Raw genomic sequence first — 20,890 nt, forward strand, 5'->3', positions numbered from 1 at the left:
CCACTTCTATCAAGAAGATTGTATGTCATAGACTTGTATTCCGACATGTGTACTATGGTTATATAAATAGGATAAGATTAATTAGGCTATTAATTTGCATGAAATATTCTTTAAGTCTACATGTCAGATGGCATAATGAGGTGTTTGTTGTGTTGTCACAATGCGTTAGGCTTTTGTTTAAGTTTTAATTCTGTAATTGTGACCATTTAACTGGTTGTTGGGGGTTTAAATAACAGCTTCACATCACATCAGTATGATTTTTCTTTACTGCAGCCAGATCTGCTGAACTTCAAAAAGGGATGGATGACCAAGCTGTATGATGATGGAATGGTAATTTACGACAGGAATACATAACCAGAGCAGTCTTTTTTTTTTTTCTTTTAATCTGTGTGAAAGAACTAATGTCATTATTTGCATGAAACACAAAATGCAACTGATAGTGATTTTAATTTCATACTTAGTGGAAGAACACTGGTTTGTCCTCACAGACCAGAGCCTGAGGTACTACAAGGACTCTATAGCTGAAGAGGTAAGACTGGATTTGTAAAATCTGATGTGCTGTAAATAAAGAGGCTGTTAACAAAGAGGGTTTTCTGTGGTGTGTGTGTGTGTGGTGTGTGTGTGTGTGTGTGTGTGTGTGTGTGTGTGTGTGTGTGTGTGTGTGTGTGTGTGTGTGTGTGTGTGTGTGTGTGTGTGTGTGTGTGTGTGTGTGTTAATTTTTGCCAAGGCTTCTGACATGGATGGTGAGATTGACCTTTCCACATGTTACGATGTCAAAGAGTTCCCCGTCCAGAGGAACTACGGCTTCCAAATCCTGGTGAGGATTCTGCATTTATCTTTTCATTATCTGCATAGTTTTAAGCATCTCTAAGCAAGATTACGCACTGTGTATTGAGGTGTCATATTGTCCCATTATTCTTTTTAATTTCTTTTTTTTTTTTTGACAATTGTCTCTTGGCATCTCAGTGCGACATACTGACATCATAACACTATAAATAAATAAATAAGGGGTGCACCGATATTATGTTTTGGATCAGTATCGGTCCAATATTGGCTAAAATGACTAGGTCAGATGTCGGGAATTGGAAAAAAAAAAAAAGAAAAAACCTGCATCTGACTGAGTCTTCTGCACATCCGAGTCATGTTGTGGGCTGTGTTTGTTTTCCTTTCTGGGAGTATAATTTGGGAATAACCCTGTTATTATACACAAGGGGGTTATTCCCATTCTAATCCAATTCCATCGTTGCACGGATCCGTGTCCACCACTGAAGGCTACATCTTAATCAGCATAATAATATAGTTTGATAAAACTGTTATGCAGACAGGGTGTAGTCGGCTCGTCAAAACTTAACGTACCAACAGCGTCTTCATGCCAAACTGGAAATTCTGTGAGCAGAATCCACATCAATACTTTCGTATGGTAGCTTAATTAATCCTTTTTGGCATTAGCATTGCTACGCCACTTTATCTCGCTCTCAGCTGACAGCGCAATTATTGACATCTGCATAGCAGCGCGCGCAGTCAGGGCGTGGAGTGATACATCAAATGTGAAACGGTCGAGTATTTTTCCACCATCCACGTGATATTTTATGGTCTGAAATCTCACACGATTGTGGAAAAAATGGAATTGGATTAGAATATTTGACAGTTAGAGTTGTTTTGTTACGTAGCAACGTTAGCAAAGTACATCCAGACGAATCTATTTATTAACAGATTAGTTTTTAAGACTGCGAAAAAAGTGTCAGTTTGATGTCTTCATCAACAGGTGATGTGAAAAAATATTACTGTGCCATCCCCATTATAAATCTGCCACAGCGCCCCCTGCAGTATGGTTACCGAAACATCAACATTTTAAATGGCTGTCCTTGTCCTTGATGTCTCAAACAACAGTCCTGCTGATTCTTTAATAAACAAATGTGTTTGATAAAGATGTTTTATCACTGTAATGTGCATACTAGACGTGCATACTTCGAACGTTTACAAATACGCTTGTGATGTCACGAACTGTGTTAACGCTGCTTGCAGATTAGATTACAAACTCAGTTGTTTTGTTTACATTTGCTCCTCCAGCTGCTTTGTGGAGGAAGTCAGAAATAGAGTCATGAAGAGGCTCGTTGTCTCTTTGGGAGGCACACCGAGAAATTAATAACTCCAGTATTTATATCTGCTGCTCGGTCACGCTGGAAGGGCTTGACACTCTGTCATTAACATCTAATGCACAAAGCAGGAGGCCACAAATTGTACCACTGCCACTCGAGGCCACTGTAGGTGAGGTTTAGGTTAAGATGGCATAAGGATTTCTGTAAATGTATTTATTTAGTGTAATATTCTGCACTGTAGATAACCTTGTGCAGGCAGCACATATATTGTCTGATTGTAATAATGTTTCATTTTACATATAACTCTGGGCCATTATTTTGAATTAGAGGCTGAACACAGTTTGGGGTTTGGGAGTAGAAAACACACGTCAGTGGTATTAAAATGGTGGCAAGAAGACAGCAGGCACTCAGACTAATAAAAGTTTTCACTTGCATATAAAGCAAGTTTATGTACAGTAGCATAAGTGTAGGTAGGGTTTAATATGTTCTTAGGGTTAAGAAGAAGTTAGCAGGTCGTAGTGTTTTTGTGTTTTGTGCATCAACATTATGGAATCATCTGCTACTGTGTATTATAAAGTTGACTTCTTCGTTTTCTACTTTACAGTATATAATTAGCACGTTTTAAATTTAATTTGTATAATTTTGAATTGATGTATTTGATTTCTAATCAGATGCACTTTCTATTTTTCTATATAGGTAATATAATGATAATGCTTTTACTGTAGCATATGCCATAAAAATTAAAAAATTTTTACATTCAAATTATGTTGAAAGAAATGACTTAGAAACATGTAAAGTTTTCACTTTCTCAGATATGTGTCTGTGAAGTTCAGTGTTTGAAACCTTGTCCATACTTTGGAAAACCTTAGAGGATCCGGAAGAGTGTCCATGATAAACTGTCATGTTCTCTCATTACGTCTACTAAGGACGTCATAAAATCTTCAGGGTTTATTTATTTGTCTGTCTGTTATCAGGATAACGTCAAAACTACTGCATGGATTTTAACAAAATTTGCACCACAGATAGATATTAGTGCATGGAAGACTTCATTAAATTTTGGAAGTGATCTGGATCCAGATTCTGCATCAAGATTTCACTTTGTATAGGCTTTGAAGGATTACGTCAAAACTACTTAACAGATTCTCACAAAATTTGCACCTCAGATAGATATTAGGCCATGGAAGACTCCACTGAATTTTGGAGGTGATCTGGAGTCCGAGTCCTGATTATTTTGAGGATTTTCAAAATGTTGGAAAATGTATTTTTTCCATCACAAACGTTGATATACTTTGGTAATCTGTTGAGCCCGTAACATTATGGCATATGCCGTGACATCACTGGCTGGTTTTGCAGGAGCAGCAGAGTTTTGCTAAAGTTGTGCTATAGTTGATTTTGCAAACATCACATAGTGCAAACCCGTCCCTTTACATCGTCAGACCGTTTACACGCCGGTTTATTATGGTAATGGAAGGAAGTAGCCTTCCACAATGCCTTTGTTGGATTGTAAGAATGAGAGTTTAAGTGTGAACATGTTTTTGTTTGCATTCATTTACAAAAAAAAAAGGGCCAACAGATTATGTGCACTAACACTGGGAGAGGTCAGGCTCCAGTAAATCAAATCAAATCAATTTCATTTATATAGCGCCAAATCACAACAAACAGTTGCCCCAAGGCGCTTCATATTGCAAGGCAAAGCCATACAATAATTACAGAAAACCCCAACTGTCAAAACGACCCCCTGTGAGCAAGCAGTTGGCGACAGTGGGAAGGAAAAACTCCCTTTTAACAGGAAGAAACCTCCAGCAGAACCAAGTTCAGGGAGGGGCAGTCTTCTGCTGGGACTGGTTAGGGCTGAGGGAGAGAACCAGGAAAAAGACAGACCAGTAAAAATCTGTGTTTAAGTTTTTAAACATGATGGCACGTCTTTGACACTATCTCTATTATCCATGCCTACAGTGTAAAGAGGGAGCGTGCACACTGTCCGCCATGACCTCCGGAATCCGACGCAACTGGATTCAGGCCATCATGAAGAACGTGCGACCCACTATCACCCCCGATGTCACCCGGTAATACCCAAAGAAGATCAACACTTACCCACAGACAGACATAACAACTGCTTTTCGCACTTATTTTATCTCATTAATCCATCTCTCCTGCTCACCCTTTCTTTTTTTTTCCTCTTGTTTCCTCGACTGGTATTTCTGCCCCGCCAGGAAAAACATCTCTCTGAAACTGTCGGTTTTGAAGCCCAGGTTGGAGTGCTTATGCGTTGAATGTCTCTCCCTCCTTAAACGCTGTGATGTAATTGCTCAGCAATGTTGGCTCTAGCATGTCTGTTGTCCATTTCTATGTCATGTGATTGGGCAGTGTCCACCCTGTCAGTTGTGCCAATTTAGCGATGCACATTGCAATAACAAACCAGCTTCACCAGCAGCAGCAGGGGACTAATTTTAATGATCTATAATCCAGCCGTGCTCTGACTAACTTCTGGAAAAGCTCACAGAACACATTATTATAAACACGTGAATATCACTGAAATGCAAAAGGTCGTGTTTAGATCATGGAACAATGAGGAAGACTTGTTTTAACAATCAAATTATTCAACTATTAAACCCTATTTAAACATGTTTCATTGTTACTTCCAGTTGTTCCACTAGTTTTCAGATGGCTGATTGCGTAGACGAGTCATTGGTGTGCTTTACTGCTCTGCAATGATGCCTTAAGCTTGGTGTGGAGTAGTCACTGATCATGTGATTGTGGTGCACCATCTGCTGCACTATAGGCTCAGCTGTGCTTGGTTAGACTTGCCCCCCTCTCTGTGAGACCTCCCCCAAGACGCCAGTTGGACGCAAATGGATGTGAGTAGCCAGGGGGAGGGGCCAGACCGTCAAAATCACAGGGACTGACCAAAAATCATTTTCCGCTTCCTGCAATTCCTTGTGGTATTCACTACGAATGTAAAAAGTAAAAATCGTGACAGGAAGGACCACAACAACGGACAAAAGGCTTAGAGCTGGAGTCACACTGGACAACCCAGTAGGATGCAGCACACGGCAATCAAGACGTGTCCGCCAACATTACACCGTTTAGGCATGCACACAGAGTGCGGTAACATGCAACCTGGATATGAGATGATGACAGGATTTTCCACTGTGGGGAAACTGTGCACGCCAGGGTAAGACTGCTGTGGTTTCCCCTGCAGTGTAAACCACCAGCGGCCTCTGACAACCGCTGCCAGATCAAACTGCAAGAACAAGAAAAGTGTGTGTGTGTGTGTGTGTGTGCGCGTGCGTTGGATGATGGATTTCCAGGCATCTGGACCACGTTGGACTCTTACAAATGATGGATGGCTGCAGTGGAAGACGATGATATTCAAAGCTCATAAACATCTCAATGTGTACCTGCAAATCTTCTGAGATGTTTTTAGCACAAAATATTTTCCCAGTTACACACAGGACAGACTGAATCCAGTGTGCTTTATAGCAGCATTTCAGCCTTTTCTTCTAATTTTCATGGAATTTGAAGCAGGCAAGTGCTGTCATTGATTCTTTTCTTCTGTTAAAAAAAAAAGTGTGTGTCAAATTTACGGGCACAGATTATTCTCATCTTCTATGGTTTATTAATGATGGCATCATTGGGCAGCCAACTTCAATTCAATGTTTTTGATTGCCCTACTGTCAACAAGTACCGTCCATCGTTTAGTCACCAGTCACACACTCCTGTGCATTTCTTGGTCCTGTGTGATAAAGGTGCATGTCATGCGAATTTTGTCAGCTGTTTGCGTCACATGGTGTGCGGGTTTCTGTGCAGAAAAATGTCTGTTTATATGTGCATTTCTGGATGTCCACTGTTTGCTCATGATAGAAACGATCGTCAGTCAAAGATAAGCTCATCTACGCCCTACATTTGTGTAATTGTTATGAAACAGACACACGTCCAAATATGTTCCAGTTCTGGCAGGAAAAATGCTCACAATGGGATGAGAAAGAATTGTGGAATGTTGGTGATGGATTAGGTCAGTAAGAAGCTGGAGGGAAATGGTCTCGCAGGTGGACACGTGTGCATTTTTCCTGCTGTTTCTGTGCTGAGCAACTCTCAGGTTTTGTCAAAATCCCAGATATGGACAGTAGACATCAGTCTGACGTATTTGGAAGGCGCTTTCTCCCATGCTTTCCTCCTTCAATGCAACAGCGATGATTCACTTGGATCGCATTGTTTTTTTTAGCTGCTTTTAGCCGAGTGCCGTATTAGAAGCCTGTTTTTGGTATTTAACTGCTCTGAGGTTCTGTATTCTCATTAATGTTTGTCTTGCTTTAAATGCTTTCTTATAGGCATGAAAACTCCCCGCAGATCTGCATATATCAGAGGTCGCATAAAACTGGTGTCCTGCCCCAGTCACAACAGTTAATATGAGGGACCTGTGTAGCAGTTCCTAGCAAATTTCTATTGGTCAATACAGTCACAGACTACAACATGATCTCAGTCATCGCACTGTAGATTATTGTCTGAAATGCAGGTTATCCAGGACGGGCAAATCTTACATTGGTCCCCTGCTGCAATTGCACTAATTGTGGCAGGATACAAACTTGGATCTCCACTGGGAATTCTCATGCTTACTCTTAGGTGATGCTGCTATGTCAAAATGTAGCTGCTGCTCTCTTGGTAAAGCTTCATGTATTGTAGTTTGAGCTAACAGTTATGATTTACTGTAACGCGTTGGATTTGTACATATTTTTAATTTATACCTTCTTGCTCTTACGTTCCTCAGATCCCTGCCTGAGGAGACAGTAAAAGCCCAAGTGATGTTGGAGCCTTGTCCGCCGCCCACCTGTGAGCTCGTGCCCAGTCCTGAAGGCCCCAAGACTGAAGTTCACACACAGCTGGCAAGCAGTCAGGCCTTTGTACCTCCCTGTGAGCCACGGAAAAGCCGTGTTCGTGAGCGTAGACGAGAGGGCCGCTCCAAGACCTTGGACTGGGCTGAGTTCAAAATGGAGCACAACGAAAAGCCTGCGAAGGAACGAGCAGATACAGTCGACTTCAGCTCATCATTGTCTAGAACTTCATCCTGTTGTTCTCCCTCCTCTTCTCCTTCCTCGTTAGCGTCCTCTCCTGGCTCTACCTCCTCCCTCCAAACTTCCTCTGCATCAGGTGCTCAGCCAGCTTCCGGGACCACTGCAGGGGAAGCCGAAAAAGAGGATGTAAGGAGAAGTGTCAGTGCAGACCACACGCCAAATACTGTTACGGTTATCACCAGCAGCAGGCCGAACGCTGCATCAGAGGTCCAGTCACCGGCACCTGAAGATCACGATCAAGGACGGATGGAGGTTGAGCACCTGGGAGCAATGCTGACCGCCAGCGATGGTAGGAAGGACTGCCAAAGCTCCGATGTCCAGGAGGAGATTGAGCAAAGATGGCATCAGGTGGAAACAACGCCATTAAGAGAAGAGAAGCAAGTGCCCATCGCCACGACGGTGGGAAACTCAAACAACTCTGACAGGCTGCCCGCACACGAACTAGCTGCACTGCTGGACAAAGAGGTGCGACTCCTCAACATGAGGCGCTGTGTTTGTTGGATTAGAGCATCTTTTTGTATTGACTGGTTTTCTCTCTGTTTGTGTTGTTTCTTTGATTAGTTGGGACAGAAGCAAAAGCAGTTGGACCAACTGCAGAAGCAGAACAACCTTCTGAAAGAGCAGTTAGAAGACGCACTGGGGAGGGAGCAAAGTGCCAGGGAGGGCTACGTGCTGCAGGTACATTCACTGCCTGTTACGCAGGACTGATGCTCAATACAAACAACGGCGTAAGAATAAGTGAGAAGTTTAGGGTTTCCAGAGTGACAAATGTGAGTGTAAATATACAGGGTGAACACAAAAACACTCCTTGGTTTCAAATATTTGTAATATCAAAAGTCACATGAATAATTGTGAAAAAGAAGAATCTGCAAGAGAGAAAAAAAAACTTGATGAGTTTCTGCAACTGTTGGTACCAAAACTGTAAAATTATTCATGTGACTTTTATACATATTTGAAACCAAGGAGTGCTTTTGTGTTCACCCTGTATTTACAAGGGCAAAAATATGCCGCTGCAAATTCTGCAAGTAGGGGTGAGCGATACGACTAAAAACTAATATGACTATTTTTCTCTTTATGGACACTAATTATATCATATATTACTGGTTTTACACTATGATAATAAAATTATTGGAGCAAAAGTTTAATTTGGACAATTTTCATTTTTAAATCTGCTCCTTTAAAGTTCAAATCTGGATGAAAAATTTCATGAGTCAAAGGATTTTTCAGTATTACGTTTAACAAATCGATGGCTAATTAATTAATAATTGTTCATTTAAATGACTGCAAATATGGAGCAAAAGTCTGCTGGTTCGATCACAGCCTAACAGTATTTCCTTGACTGTTGACTTATGTCTTCATGTGAAAATGACTTTATAGCCAATTACATCAATAAAAATATTTAACAGGTGTTCTGACTCATGTGAAGCTCAGCAGAACAAAGGAAGAACAGAGTTTTGATCATCACAGCGCTGCAGTGCTGAAATATCTTTTGATTTTCAAATTAATGGATATTTAGAGTTATTGTCATTATTTATTGGTCTGGCAAGCATTCTCATTGGCCTGATTTCTCACGGTGTTGCACAGTCCATATTGTCACGCTGGTGATGACTGACACTTAGTGCTGATAAGATTTTAGCGATATCGATACTATTATCGATTCCACTTATCAATCTGATTCTTTATCGATTCCCTTATCAATACCTCTTGTGAATTTTCTGTGTACTAAAAGTAGGCTTTACAGGTTTTCTATGTCAACAACATTTATTGAGTCTTAAAGTAAATATGAAATTCGTCACTGGATCCTTGATATTGGCACATAAGTAAAAATTGATCAAATCTGTACATGGTGGATCCTAGATCTCTGGACATAAATAGAAATAAAGAATATCTGTAGTATTTCACTTTCACTTTATTTATCCAATGTCTCCAAAGGAGCAATGAGCTGTACAGCAATGGGTATACAGAAAAGCACAGAATAAAAAGAAAAGAAAAGCAAAAACACACCAAACATTCAGTACACAAGGGGGACACATTACAGACCTGGATCGATGGAAAAGGAACCGAGTTACCTAACACGATTTGCCATCAACCCTATGTATCTGCTTCTCTCCTCCGGTCAGCATTCAGAACAGAGATAGCCACAGGTACAAAGGAATGCTTATATCTGTTACTCCTCACTGTAGGAAACCTAAGCCTCTCTCCAGATGGCAAATAACAAAATTCACCATGGAGAGGGTGGGCCAGATCAGATAAAATTCTGAGCCTTCCTCCTCACCTGTCTGGAAAACAAGTCAGACAGTGAAGTGTGCTGGGCCCCCAAAAGCTTGTTGCACAATTCTACAATGTTGTGAAGTGGCTTCCGTGCTTTAATGCTGAGAGTTCCGTACCAGCACATCATCGAAAAAGTTAAAACCGATTCAATACAAGATTTATAAAATAGGGCCATTATTGTCCTGTCCACTTGAAAATATGACAACTTACGAAGACAAAACAGATGCTGCTGCCCCTTCTTGTACAGCAGGTCTGCATTGTCATTAAAGTTCAACTTGCTATCGATCAGCGTTCCCAAGTATTTATAGTTGTCAACATGCTCCACCTGTTGGCCTTTGATTGTAGTGGTTTTGAGTGAGGACATCCGTTTCCGAAAGTCAATAACCATATCTTTTGTCTTGTCAACATTCAGCTGCAAGAAGGAGTCGTCACACCACTGAACCATATCTGCCAATGACAGGGCCATGTTCCCTTTCATCACCATGCAGGAGACTGATTATAACAGAATCATCTGCAAATTTTAATATATGGCGATTCTTATAGTGGCTGCAACAGTCATTTGTATACAAAATATACAAGAGAGGGGACAGCACACAACCCTGTGGTGAGCCTGTTGAGGAATATAAAACATCAGAAAGGCAACCATTTACCCTCACTCGCTGAGATCTCCCTGTTAAAAAGTTCAAAATCCAACCTGCCATAGTAAAATCCAGTTTAAAATCCTTAACAAGCTTATTTATTAAAATATGTGGTTGGATAGTGTTAAAAGCAGAAGAAAAGTCTAAAAAAAGAAGACATGCATGTGCCTTAGAACTTTCTAAATGCTTCAGGACCAAATTTAAGAGGGTGGCAGTAACATCCTCCTCACCTCGACCAGCCCTATAAGCAAACTGAAGAGGATCTAGTAAATGCTCCACCTGTGAAAGAAGTTCATTCTTCATCAATTTTTCAAAAGACTTCATTACTAATGAAGTAAGAGCCACAGGTCTAAAATCATTGAAGACCTTAGGGGATTTGGTTTTGGCCACAGGGATTATTGTGCTTTGTTTCCAAACATTAGGAACCCTCTGTTCGTTGACTGACCTTTGAAATATATCAAAAAAGACTGGGCCTAGTTGTTCTGCACAAGAGGATAATAAACGGTCGCAGATATTGTCTGGCCCCGGACTTTTTTTGGCCTTGATTCTTCTGAAACAAGTAACCACAGCCTGTTCATTAAAAGGAGGATAACCTGGGCATAACAAGTCATTTTTCCATTTACAAATTTCATGATTAAAATCCAGAGACTCAAATCTCAAATAAAAATTATTAAAATCTTGGGCCAATTCTTTTCCAGATTTAGTGTCATTAAGAGTTCTCTTGTGATTATTATTTTTCTTCCTATTTGATCCTAAAATCAAATTTAAACCATCCCAAACGGACCCCATTTGGTTTTGGCTAAATTGTTTTTCTAGTTTGGTCTTATAACCCAATTTAGCCTTCCTGATCTCAGTTTTAATCTCCCTTTGAAGCTTTAGCACCTCTTCTAGATTTCCCTCACGAAAGGCTTTCATTTGAAAACCAAGGTTTACTGTTCGGATATATTTTAACAGTCTTTTTAGGAATCAAAAGATCTTCACAGAAGGTTACATAGCTGCTGATAACATCAGTCAGCTCATCAATATCAGATGAGCTTTCTTTAAAAATATCCCAGTTAGTGCTTTCAAAGCAGCCTTGAAGGCCCATAAGAGCATCCTCTGTCCACAGCTTGGACTGCCTGGTCAAAGCTCTGCCCTTCCTCAAAACAGAGCGATACGTTGGGATGAGCTGCACACAGTTGTGGTCAGAACTTCCCAAAGGTGGGAGAGAGTAGGACCTATATGCTCCTTTAACCAAACCATAACACATGTCAAGGATTTTATTTTGCCTAGTTGCGCATGTGACATACTGATAAAAGTTCCTCAGAACATGTTTCAGAGAGCACTGGTTAAAATCACCAAGAACAAAGATGGGCGCATCTGGACATCTATACTGCAGCTTTTGAGTCACATTAAAAATAGTCTCAGACGCTCTGTCGACTTTTGCTTTGGGATGCACATACGCCACAATAACAAATATTTGTGGAAATTCTCGGGGTAAATATGGTGGGCGTAAGGACACCGCTAAAAGCTCGACATCTTCAGTGCAGAGTTTGTCTCTCACAATGACATTCTTACACCAGCGCTCATTGACGTAAAGACACACTCCTCCCCCCTGTGATTTGCCAGTCACATCTACGTCACGATCGAGACGATGGGGTTCCCCGAAGTTATCCAGTGCCAAATTTGCGTCAGCATCATTAGCCGTAAGCCAGGATTCCGTCAAGGTATTTGTCAAAAGCATTTCCTTTTAGGTATTAATGGGACAAATGTAACCCCGTAGCCCTGAGCTCTTGCAGCCGGCTGCGCTGCAAGTCAAGATCAATGTAATTCATAATTCATTCATTTTGGGAGGGAAAAAAAAAAAGCTTTTGGTCAGTTGTAGTTTGTCTGTATTACAACGTTTGGAAAGAGGGGTCTTTTGATTTAAAATGGCGATTCGCTTTGAAGTTATTAATTCCGACTGAAATCGGTCTTTCCAACTTTGCTTGGCAGAGAGCCGCGTGGCGTTTGGAGTGGTGCAGTTAGTCCCACAAAACAAGAACGGAACAGAGGACGATTCTCATTTGTTGGCCACAACAAGACGAGAGTCCCAGTTAGTGAGTTTTATCCGTACAAAGATGACTCACGATTGACATCTTTAAATGGCTTTTAGGGGGTTAATGAAGAAGTTGCGGACCTGCCGCTACTGAAAGCAGCACAGCAGAGAACCAACAATGCACCGAGTCACAGTGCTGCTTCGTTGGTTCAAGCTTCATGCAGACCCGCTGCAGAAGCAGCAGATCTGCAGTCAACGTACAGAAATGATCATTTTCCCGACAAACACCCTCAAAAAATGGCTGCTCCAGTTTAATGTGAACTGAAGAACCAATAAGGGAATCGTTAAGCAAAAAGGCTGTTGATGTCGGTGGATTGAATCATTTATCAATTCTTAACAGGAACTGGTTTTCAGTTCCCATCCCCACTGACACCATTGTACCGCCCACCCCTGTTCTGCAGTAATGTTTTTTTGTATGTGTGTGTGTGTTGTGCAGTTTACTAATGGGTGTGGGTCTCTAAAACTGATATGCATGTTTGTGGTGTTCTTAGCATGAGTTTTCACTAACTTTGTTTTACTGAGTTTCACATCTCCTGGGAAAACCATTGATTTGAACTGATACTTCAGGTAAGAAACTTGATCAAAAAAGCCTTGCGCTGTGCTTTTTCTCCTTGCTTAACTGTACTTTGTACTTTTCAAGCTTGAATTTTAGCATGCTTTTTTGTGGTTTTTCAGAATTGCATACTTTTGACTAATCACTTGTTCAACGTGCATGTCGTACAGTGAAATTAGCATACAGGTAACATATACAGTATTTTGCTGCATGACATCACATTTACTTAGCAAAACAAAAAAATTTGGGCGTGAAAAGTGAGCAAATTTGAAACTTTAGTCCCACATTGTCATCTTTATTTTTTGTCGTGTTTAGTTGGTTTATGTTAAGGCGGGGGGGGGGGGGGGGGGGGGTGTTCACACTTTAACATTTCCAAGTCTCCTCTGAAAAAGCACAGTGGAAGCTTGGAAACATGTTCAAACAGTATCAGCCTTTTGTGGATATACGTAGCAAGAAAACATATTTTCCTGGTTACCCTGAGATGTGGATCTCCGTACTTGTTAGGGACAGTAAGTTCATGTCATTAATGAAACTGTCTCATAAATTTTTTTTCCAAAAGAGTACAACACCCTCTTCCACTTCACTGCACAGAGTGTCGTGGCAACACTTGCACAAGCTCAACCAAGACTTACAAGGCGAATTGGAGACCCAAAAACGAAAACAGGACCTTGCCCAGCAGCAGATTCGGACATTAAAGAGAAGCTACACCGAAGCCCAGGATGCCGTAGACCGTCATGAGGTTGATATTCAGGCTTTACAAGCCAAACTTGCATCGGCAATGGCTGAAATCTTGGCTGGTGAGCAGGCTGTGGCCCGTATGCGTAATGAGCTCCGATTAGAACAAGAACGTTCAAAAGAACAACAAGAGGAATTTGGACATAGTGAGACCACCCTAAGGGCCCAGCTGAAGGAGAGCGAGGATAGACTGCGTGAGGTAGAGGCCAGTCTTTTAGAGAGGAACCAGGTTCTTCGGCACCTGGAGCGCCAACAGGCCCTGCAGCGGGACCACATGAAAGAGGTAAAAAGACTCCAGGAGAGGTTGCAAGAAGTGACTGCCAGACTGAATGCTACTGAAGAGGGTCAAACTCTGAAGGAGGAGCGTTTGAAGGAAGAGCAGCGTAGTTTACAAGAGAGACATGAAAGGGAACGACAGAATCTATGTAGAAAATTGGCCGAAGCCGTATCTGCACAGAAGGAGATGGAGGACAGGCTGCTTGAAGCTGAGCAGCAGGTTGAGGCCTTGTTGAGAGGGAGACAAGCTTCAGGAGGAAAGGAACACAGGGAGGAAGTGATGAAGCTACAAGAGGAACTGGCCCAAAAGACTAATATGGTTGAGACACTGAGGGACAGTGTCCGCAGACTTGAGGAAGAGAAAAGTCATCTCACTTGCCGGTGTCAGGAGCTGCTTAACCAGATTGCAGAGGCAGACCATGAGGTGAACAAGCTCCGCAGTCATTTGGAAACCGAAGAAGCCAAGTACAACACTCTTGAGCATTCGTATGAGAGAGCGTCTGAAGAGTTTCAGAAAATGAGTCAGTTCCTCAGAGAAAAAGAGGATGAGATCTGCCAGACTAAGGAGATGTATGAAAGGTTGGTGGAACGCAAAGAAGAAGACCTAAAAGAGTCACTTGTTAAGATGGCTGCACTTGGCAACAGCTTGGAGGAAACTGAACAGAAGTTGCAAGTGAAGGAGGAGCGTCTTTGTCAGATGAGTCAAAGTCTCTTAGATAAGGCTGAACCCTGCAGAGCTGAAAAGGATCTCCAAGCCAAGCTTGTGGTCGCAGAGGACCGGATAGCAGAATTGGAGCTACACCTTCATGCTCTGCAGCTTGGGTACGCTGACCTACACACCGAAAGGCAACGAACACTAGAACAGAACATGAAAAGGAGGACTGAAACATCAGCCTCCTCATCACCAAACACAGAACTCTCACTTTCAATCAGGAACACCAGCATGACGCAGAACTCCCCAGATGATAAAGAGTGTCAATCTAAGAGACCAAGAATACAGTTTTCTAGTATTCAGTGCCAAAAATTCTTGAGCTTAGAAGGTGTGGACTCTGTAGATTCAGGCCAAAAAGAAGGTGGAAATGAAGATGTTCATCCAGCTGAAGGAAGCATCTCATCTGATATCACCTTGCCTCACAAAACTGACCCAGAGAAATTTATCTCCATCATACATGCCCTAGAAACTAAGCTGCTGGTCACCGAGGAAAAGCTAAGAAACCTTACGCAGAATATAGAGGAGCAACAATCTTTCCAAGATGTGCCCAAGATTGGACTAACGATGACCGATAGGTCCTGTGCAGAGAAAGAGTTGAGTTGTGGAATTGGCTTTCAGATGATTGCTGCCAATAAGCACTACGCCAATGCCCTCTTGTGTTTAGAAAGTAGCCAAGAGAAAGTCAAAGCTATTCTCAGTGGCTCTCATGATACTGCTGACTCACAGTTGGACTCGTTGTCTGAGATAGAGAATGAACTGTTCAATGCGTCCCTGTACCTAAGACAAGGACAGAAGACCTTGGATGAGCACTCATTGGTGGTCCATCAAGATAAACCCCAAGAGACCCCAGATGAAGAAGCACTCCACCTCTTTGCCAGAACCTTGTCTTTTGAGGCAGCCGTTTTGAACAAGATGGCGGTATTAATCCAGAATTCGAAATCTGACCTCCTACAAGTTCTTGGTGATATTTGGGATGACATTGAGAACATTAAACGAAGTGACAAAGACTGCTTGGCTGTAATTTATGCTGATGTCTTGACAAGGAAGTTGATGCTAGAGAGTGCGTTGTGTAAAGAACTGGAGAAAGCTGAGAAACCATCTAAAGACTCAAATTTAGCGGAACCAAGAGAGGGCAGTGTTTGTGCCGATGCCACAGTTACCTGTAACGCCTTCTTTAAGGCAGAGCTAGCTTATTCTGTTCAAAACCTTAAAGTGTGTTATGAAGAAAAATTCAGAGCACTGAAAAAGGAGTTGATTGAAGCCCGCTATAACCTACATCAAAGGGAAATTGCTTTGAAAGCAATATTTGATGCTTCAAAAAGGTCCGATTTGAAAAGTGTAGTCAAAGAGGTAAAAAATAACTTGAGTATTAATCAGCAGAAGTTAGCTGATATCCGACCTCCCGAGCTTGCTCCCTATATGGAGCAAATCGAAAGGGAAGAGGCCAGAAACATGGCTGAGGAACTCATAGACAGACAGCTGATTGGAGATTTGCCCTCTTGTGATGTTGATCCTGTTGAGTCACTAGAAAATGCACATGATAACCTTGTTTCTGAGCTCAAAAACCAGGCAGCAGTCCTTCATAAGTATGTACAAGAAATTGAAAGTGGTGGCAACGATCCTCGTTTGGCAAAAATGATCCATGGTCTTGTAGGGAACCAAATTCCACATAATTTCACAAGTGCATCCCTGTATATGCGTGAAGCTCTTATCCAGGCTCAGGTGGCTTATGTGGCATGCAGATTGCGAGCCTTACACAAACAGGAGCTGCTCGGGTATAAACAAGCACAAGAGAATATGGAGGCCCTTGTCCAGCAGCACGCCTCTAGTGTCAGTGTAATCCAGCAGAAATATGAGAAGTCCTTGCAAGAGCAGCGTCTGAACTTTGCACAAACAGTGGCTGATCTCCAGATGGAGAACCAAACACTGAAGAGCGAGATCAACAAACGTATGAACCAGCTTGCACAGCATCATGAGCAGCTGGTCCTCCTGGAGGAGCATTTCCAGAAGGAGACCAAAGAGCTAAAGCAGAGACATGAGCAAGAGCTAAACAAGGTGGAGCAAGGCCGCGCTTCCACAGAATTGGCACTCATGGAGACCACAGCTGACAGCCAGCGCAAGCTTGAAGTGCTGCTGGTGGACATGGACACAATGGAGGAGCAGCATGAGAATCACCTGAGGGAAATGCAGGAGAAGTTCGAGCAGAAAATCTGTGAGCTGCAGCACATCCACAAAAATGAGATCAAGCAGCTGCATGCCCAGTACGGAGACCAGAAACGCGTCCATGAGCACCAAGAAGAAAATGAAAGCCTAGAGGTACCCAACCTGCTTCAGAGCGAAGAGGTGACGTCCCCAATGGAAGAGGAGGAGCAGGGCAAAGGTGAGGGTGCACAGACCATATCAGAGGTGGACTCCATGGTGATTCTTAAAGACAGGATCCAGGAGCTGGAGAGTCAGATGAACACCATGAAGGACAAACTTGAAAACAAGCATCTGGAAGGAGACGTGGCGAGCCTGAGAGAGAAATACCAGAGAGACTTTGAAAGTCTTAAGGTTTTTGCTCTTTAATTTTGTCTTAGTAAATTTTTTCATTTTACTCAGCACAGTAGTAGACGGTGAAGTGCACGAGCTAAATACAAGTGTCACCTCTCTCCTTTGCTTTACTAATAGTCACAATTTGGGAAATGGTGATTTATTATTTTTTAACACAAAAAATTTTTCCAATTACAATCATAGCTTGTAAGAGCGGGGGTGGTGGACAAGTGGGTAGTGCGCTTGGTTTCAGGGCAGAAGGTTCCTGGTTCAAACCCCACCCCTGCCACATTTCTCCATGTAATGTGGAGTTGTATCAGGAAGGGTATTTGGCGTAAAACTTGTACCAATTGAACATGCAGATCCACTTTGGATCTGCTGTGGTGACCCTGAGTGAAAACAAGAGAACAGCCGAAGGGACTTACCTTTATTATCAAACCTTGTAAAGTCGTTCTCGTGAATTATAATATTTTATATTATTTGCTCATAGCAGAATTTCCTTAAACTACAGTAACCCTAAATTAGGTTCATAAAGATATTTATATATTATTTAAATATTTAAAATAGCTCTGTACATCACTGTATTAATATTCCTTCATGTTCTTTAATGCTGAAATACATGTTTAGCAACTTTTATTTTTGTTTTTAATTAAACACTTCATTGGATGCACGTTAGCAGATTAATAACACAATTCTGTGATTAGCAAATGCTGGAAAGGTTGAAAATAATGATGACTTGGACTAGCTCGTACCATCCACGTGATGCAAGAATGCAAGTTTCATTGAATTGAAACATCGCTAGATTGTGAAATTTCTTGCGATTTGTCGATTTCAATTTATTTTCATTTATGTAGCGCCAAATTACAACAAAGTTGCCTCAAGGCACTTTACACAAGTAAGGTCTAACCTTACCAACCCCCAGAGCAAGCACACAGGCGACAGTGGTAAGGAAAAACTCCCTCTGATGATTTGAAGAAGAAACTTCAAGCAGACAAGACTCAAAGGGGTGACCCTCTGCTTGGGCCATACTACTCACACAACTGACAAAAAAATTTCCAAAACAAATATACAGGAAATTTTGCTGGTTAACAGGATGGGAGGGTTGCAGAAGTCAACACCACTCATATCTCTGGATGGAGCTGCACCTCAGAGAGAAAAAAAAAAAAAAACAATCAGGCATCAGAAAAACAATAAATACAGTATCATTTGTCAGCATTAAGCAACAAGAAAAACAGAAGAAATACTAAGGTGATCGCTGGCCACTAGCCCTAAGCGTCACTAAAAGACCCAGAATTTAGATAAAGTTGAGGCCGCGGCATGCTCCGTTTCCTAATAAAATTAATTTAAAAGGGTGAAAAGCATAGAAACATACTATGCCAGTATGTTAGCAATATGAAAGGGAAAATAAGTGCGTCCTAAGTCTGGACCTGAAAGTCTCTAAAGAATGACTGTTTTATTGACGCAGGGAGATCATTCCACAGAACAGGGGCACGATAAGAGAAAGCTCTGTGACCTGCAGACTTCTTATTCACCACAGGGAGACAAAGTAGTCCTGCACCCTGAGAACTCAGAGCTCGGGTCGGTACGTAGGGTTTAAGTAGGTCAGCTAAGTAGGGAGGGGCTAGTCCGTAAACAATTTTATAGGTTAGTAGCAGAACCTTAAATTCTGACCTTACAGGGACAGGAAGCCAGTGAAGAGATGCCAAAATGGGTGTAATGTGGTCAAACTTCCTGCTTCCTGTCAAATGTCTGGGAGCAGCATTTTGAACCAATTGGAGAGCCCTAATGCTGGACTGCAGTGCAAGTGCATCCTAAAAAACAACAACAACAATCTGCCTTAATTTCTGCAGTGTTGCCTCTTTATTTGTATATTACCATTTCCCACATTCATAAATGGGATGCAGCCTGTTGGTGACAAAACGCAGCTTTGCCGAAATACAAATTCACTTCTTTAATCTGCATGTTTAATGACATCTCTGAGTGTTTTTGGTGACTAAAAGCTTGCATGTATTGTACTAATATTGCTTGGACTTCCTTGTAGTGTAGTAAGCACCGAGTATAGAGTTGCACACTTTAGATGTTTCACTGTCACAACTGAAAACAAATATATGCGACGTGTTTTGTGTTGACTGACTACCGTCCCTCCTCCTCAGTCCACGTGTGAACGTGGCTTTGCAGCAATGGAAGAAACACACCAGAAGGTAGTTGAAGATCTCCAGCGGCAGCATCAGAGGGAGATTTCCAAACTTATGGAAGAGCGAGAGAGACTATTGGCTGAGGAGACGGCTGCCACAATTGCTGGTGAGGAAACTAGTTGTGGCTCCTCCCTCAAGTGAAATACTTTGAAAAGATGTGCGTACTTATTTGCATTGTGCGCTCTCTTTTTACTCCAGCTATTGAAGCCATGAAAAATGCACACAAGGAGGAACTGGAGAAGACCCAGCGGTCCCAGCTGAGCGGGCTGAACTCTGACATAGATGAGCTTCGACTACAGTATGAGTATGTTTACAGAGACAGTCGCTTGTTTGAGAAGTAGCGCATTTCAAGGCCGAATCTGTACCGCAGTTGGTAAATCAATGTGAGACAAGAATGAAAGTTGATTTTTCTGGTGATGTAACTGTCTAGGGAGGAGCTGCGATCCATCCACAGGGAGCTGGAGGTGCTGTCAGAGCAGTACTCCCAGAAATGCCTGGAGAACGCTCACCTGGCCCAGGCGCTGGAGGCCGAGAGGCAGGCCCTCAGGCAGTGTCAGCGCGAGAACCAGGAACTCAACGCTCACAACCAGGTTAAGACCCACATGTGCGCACATCTGTGCCCATGTGTTTAGGGAAAAAAAAGAAAAAAAAAAGAAAACTAAAAAAAAAAAAAAAAAACCTTACTTTTGTCCATACAGGAATTAAATAATCGCCTGACCACAGAGATCACCCGCATGCGTTCCTGTTTCAGCGGTGAAACGTCGTTGTCGCCAACACAGGGCAAAGACGTGTATGAGCTGGAGGTACGTGACTCGAAGCAACATGAACACAAATTTGGGCACCAAAGCAGCAGGTCTGTTGATGAGGTACGTCGCACCTCCGCAGTCCAAAAAAAAAAAAATGTTCCCAACAGATGATGAGGCAGCAGCTGGCAGATTTATTCGCTGTTCAGTTCGCTGGTCTTTATTTTCTAAAAAATATAAATGTTACGTCGAGCTGCGTCCATAAATAATTGGACATTGAGTTTGTTACTAGCCTTTGAGTCTCTCAACACCTAATTTAGAGATCCAATCCTGAAAATCACCACTTTGAGTTCTTGAGTTAATCTTAAACGGCTTAAAATTTTGTCCATGTATGTATGCAAATTATAAACTGAGGTTTTTAAAAGTAGTTTTATGTAGCAAAAACAATAATAATAATAATACAGACGAGAGCTGCTCTGGAAAAAATGAGCCGCCAATCAGCTCCATCAGACGTGTCCATTCAGAAGAGTGTTGAAGATGAACCTCAAGGTTTTGTAAGTAATGTGTTGATCTCCCCCCCCTTACAGGTTTTGTTGCGAATTAAGGAGTCAGAGATTCAGTATCTTAAACAGGAAATCCATTCATTGAAGGATGAACTGCAGTCTGCACTAAGGGTGAGTTAAATTAGTACACCCCCCCCCCCCCCCGTTTCTCTGTAAAATTGAAAATCAGCTTTCTCACTGGTTTATCATTTCATCAGGACAAGAAATACGCCACAGACAAATACAAAGACATTTACACAGAGCTCAGCATCGTGAAAGCAAAAGCCGACTGTGACATCAGCAAACTGAAAGAGAAGCTACTGATGGCGACGGAGGTGCTCGGGGAGAGAACCGTCGACGGAAAGATCACCTCTGGATACGGTAACTGCTTCTTTTTTCTTTTTTTTTAAATGCAAAACACCTATATTATTTAGTTTTGAAATAG

The 20,890-nt window shown here is 42.0% G+C and overlaps 1 protein-coding gene across 1 annotated transcript in view; it reads left to right on the plus strand.

Moving 5' to 3' along the window:
- LOC117530605 overlaps nucleotides 1-20,890 on the plus strand; it is a 125,540-nt gene that overhangs the window by 100,643 nt on the left and 4,007 nt on the right. Inside the window, 13 exon segments of the mRNA XM_034193491.1 lie at nucleotides 462-529; nucleotides 728-817; nucleotides 4,056-4,165; nucleotides 4,313-4,351; nucleotides 6,868-7,636; nucleotides 7,733-7,849; nucleotides 13,270-16,986; nucleotides 19,119-19,266; nucleotides 19,359-19,464; nucleotides 19,591-19,750; nucleotides 19,859-19,963; nucleotides 20,491-20,577; nucleotides 20,664-20,826. Of these exon segments, the coding sequence (XP_034049382.1) occupies nucleotides 462-529; nucleotides 728-817; nucleotides 4,056-4,165; nucleotides 4,313-4,351; nucleotides 6,868-7,636; nucleotides 7,733-7,849; nucleotides 13,270-16,986; nucleotides 19,119-19,266; nucleotides 19,359-19,464; nucleotides 19,591-19,750; nucleotides 19,859-19,963; nucleotides 20,491-20,577; nucleotides 20,664-20,826 (5,679 nt within the window).

Source organism: Thalassophryne amazonica, chromosome 18 (genome assembly GCF_902500255.1).
Source record: "Thalassophryne amazonica chromosome 18, fThaAma1.1, whole genome shotgun sequence".
NCBI lineage: Eukaryota > Metazoa > Chordata > Actinopteri > Batrachoidiformes > Batrachoididae > Thalassophryne > Thalassophryne amazonica.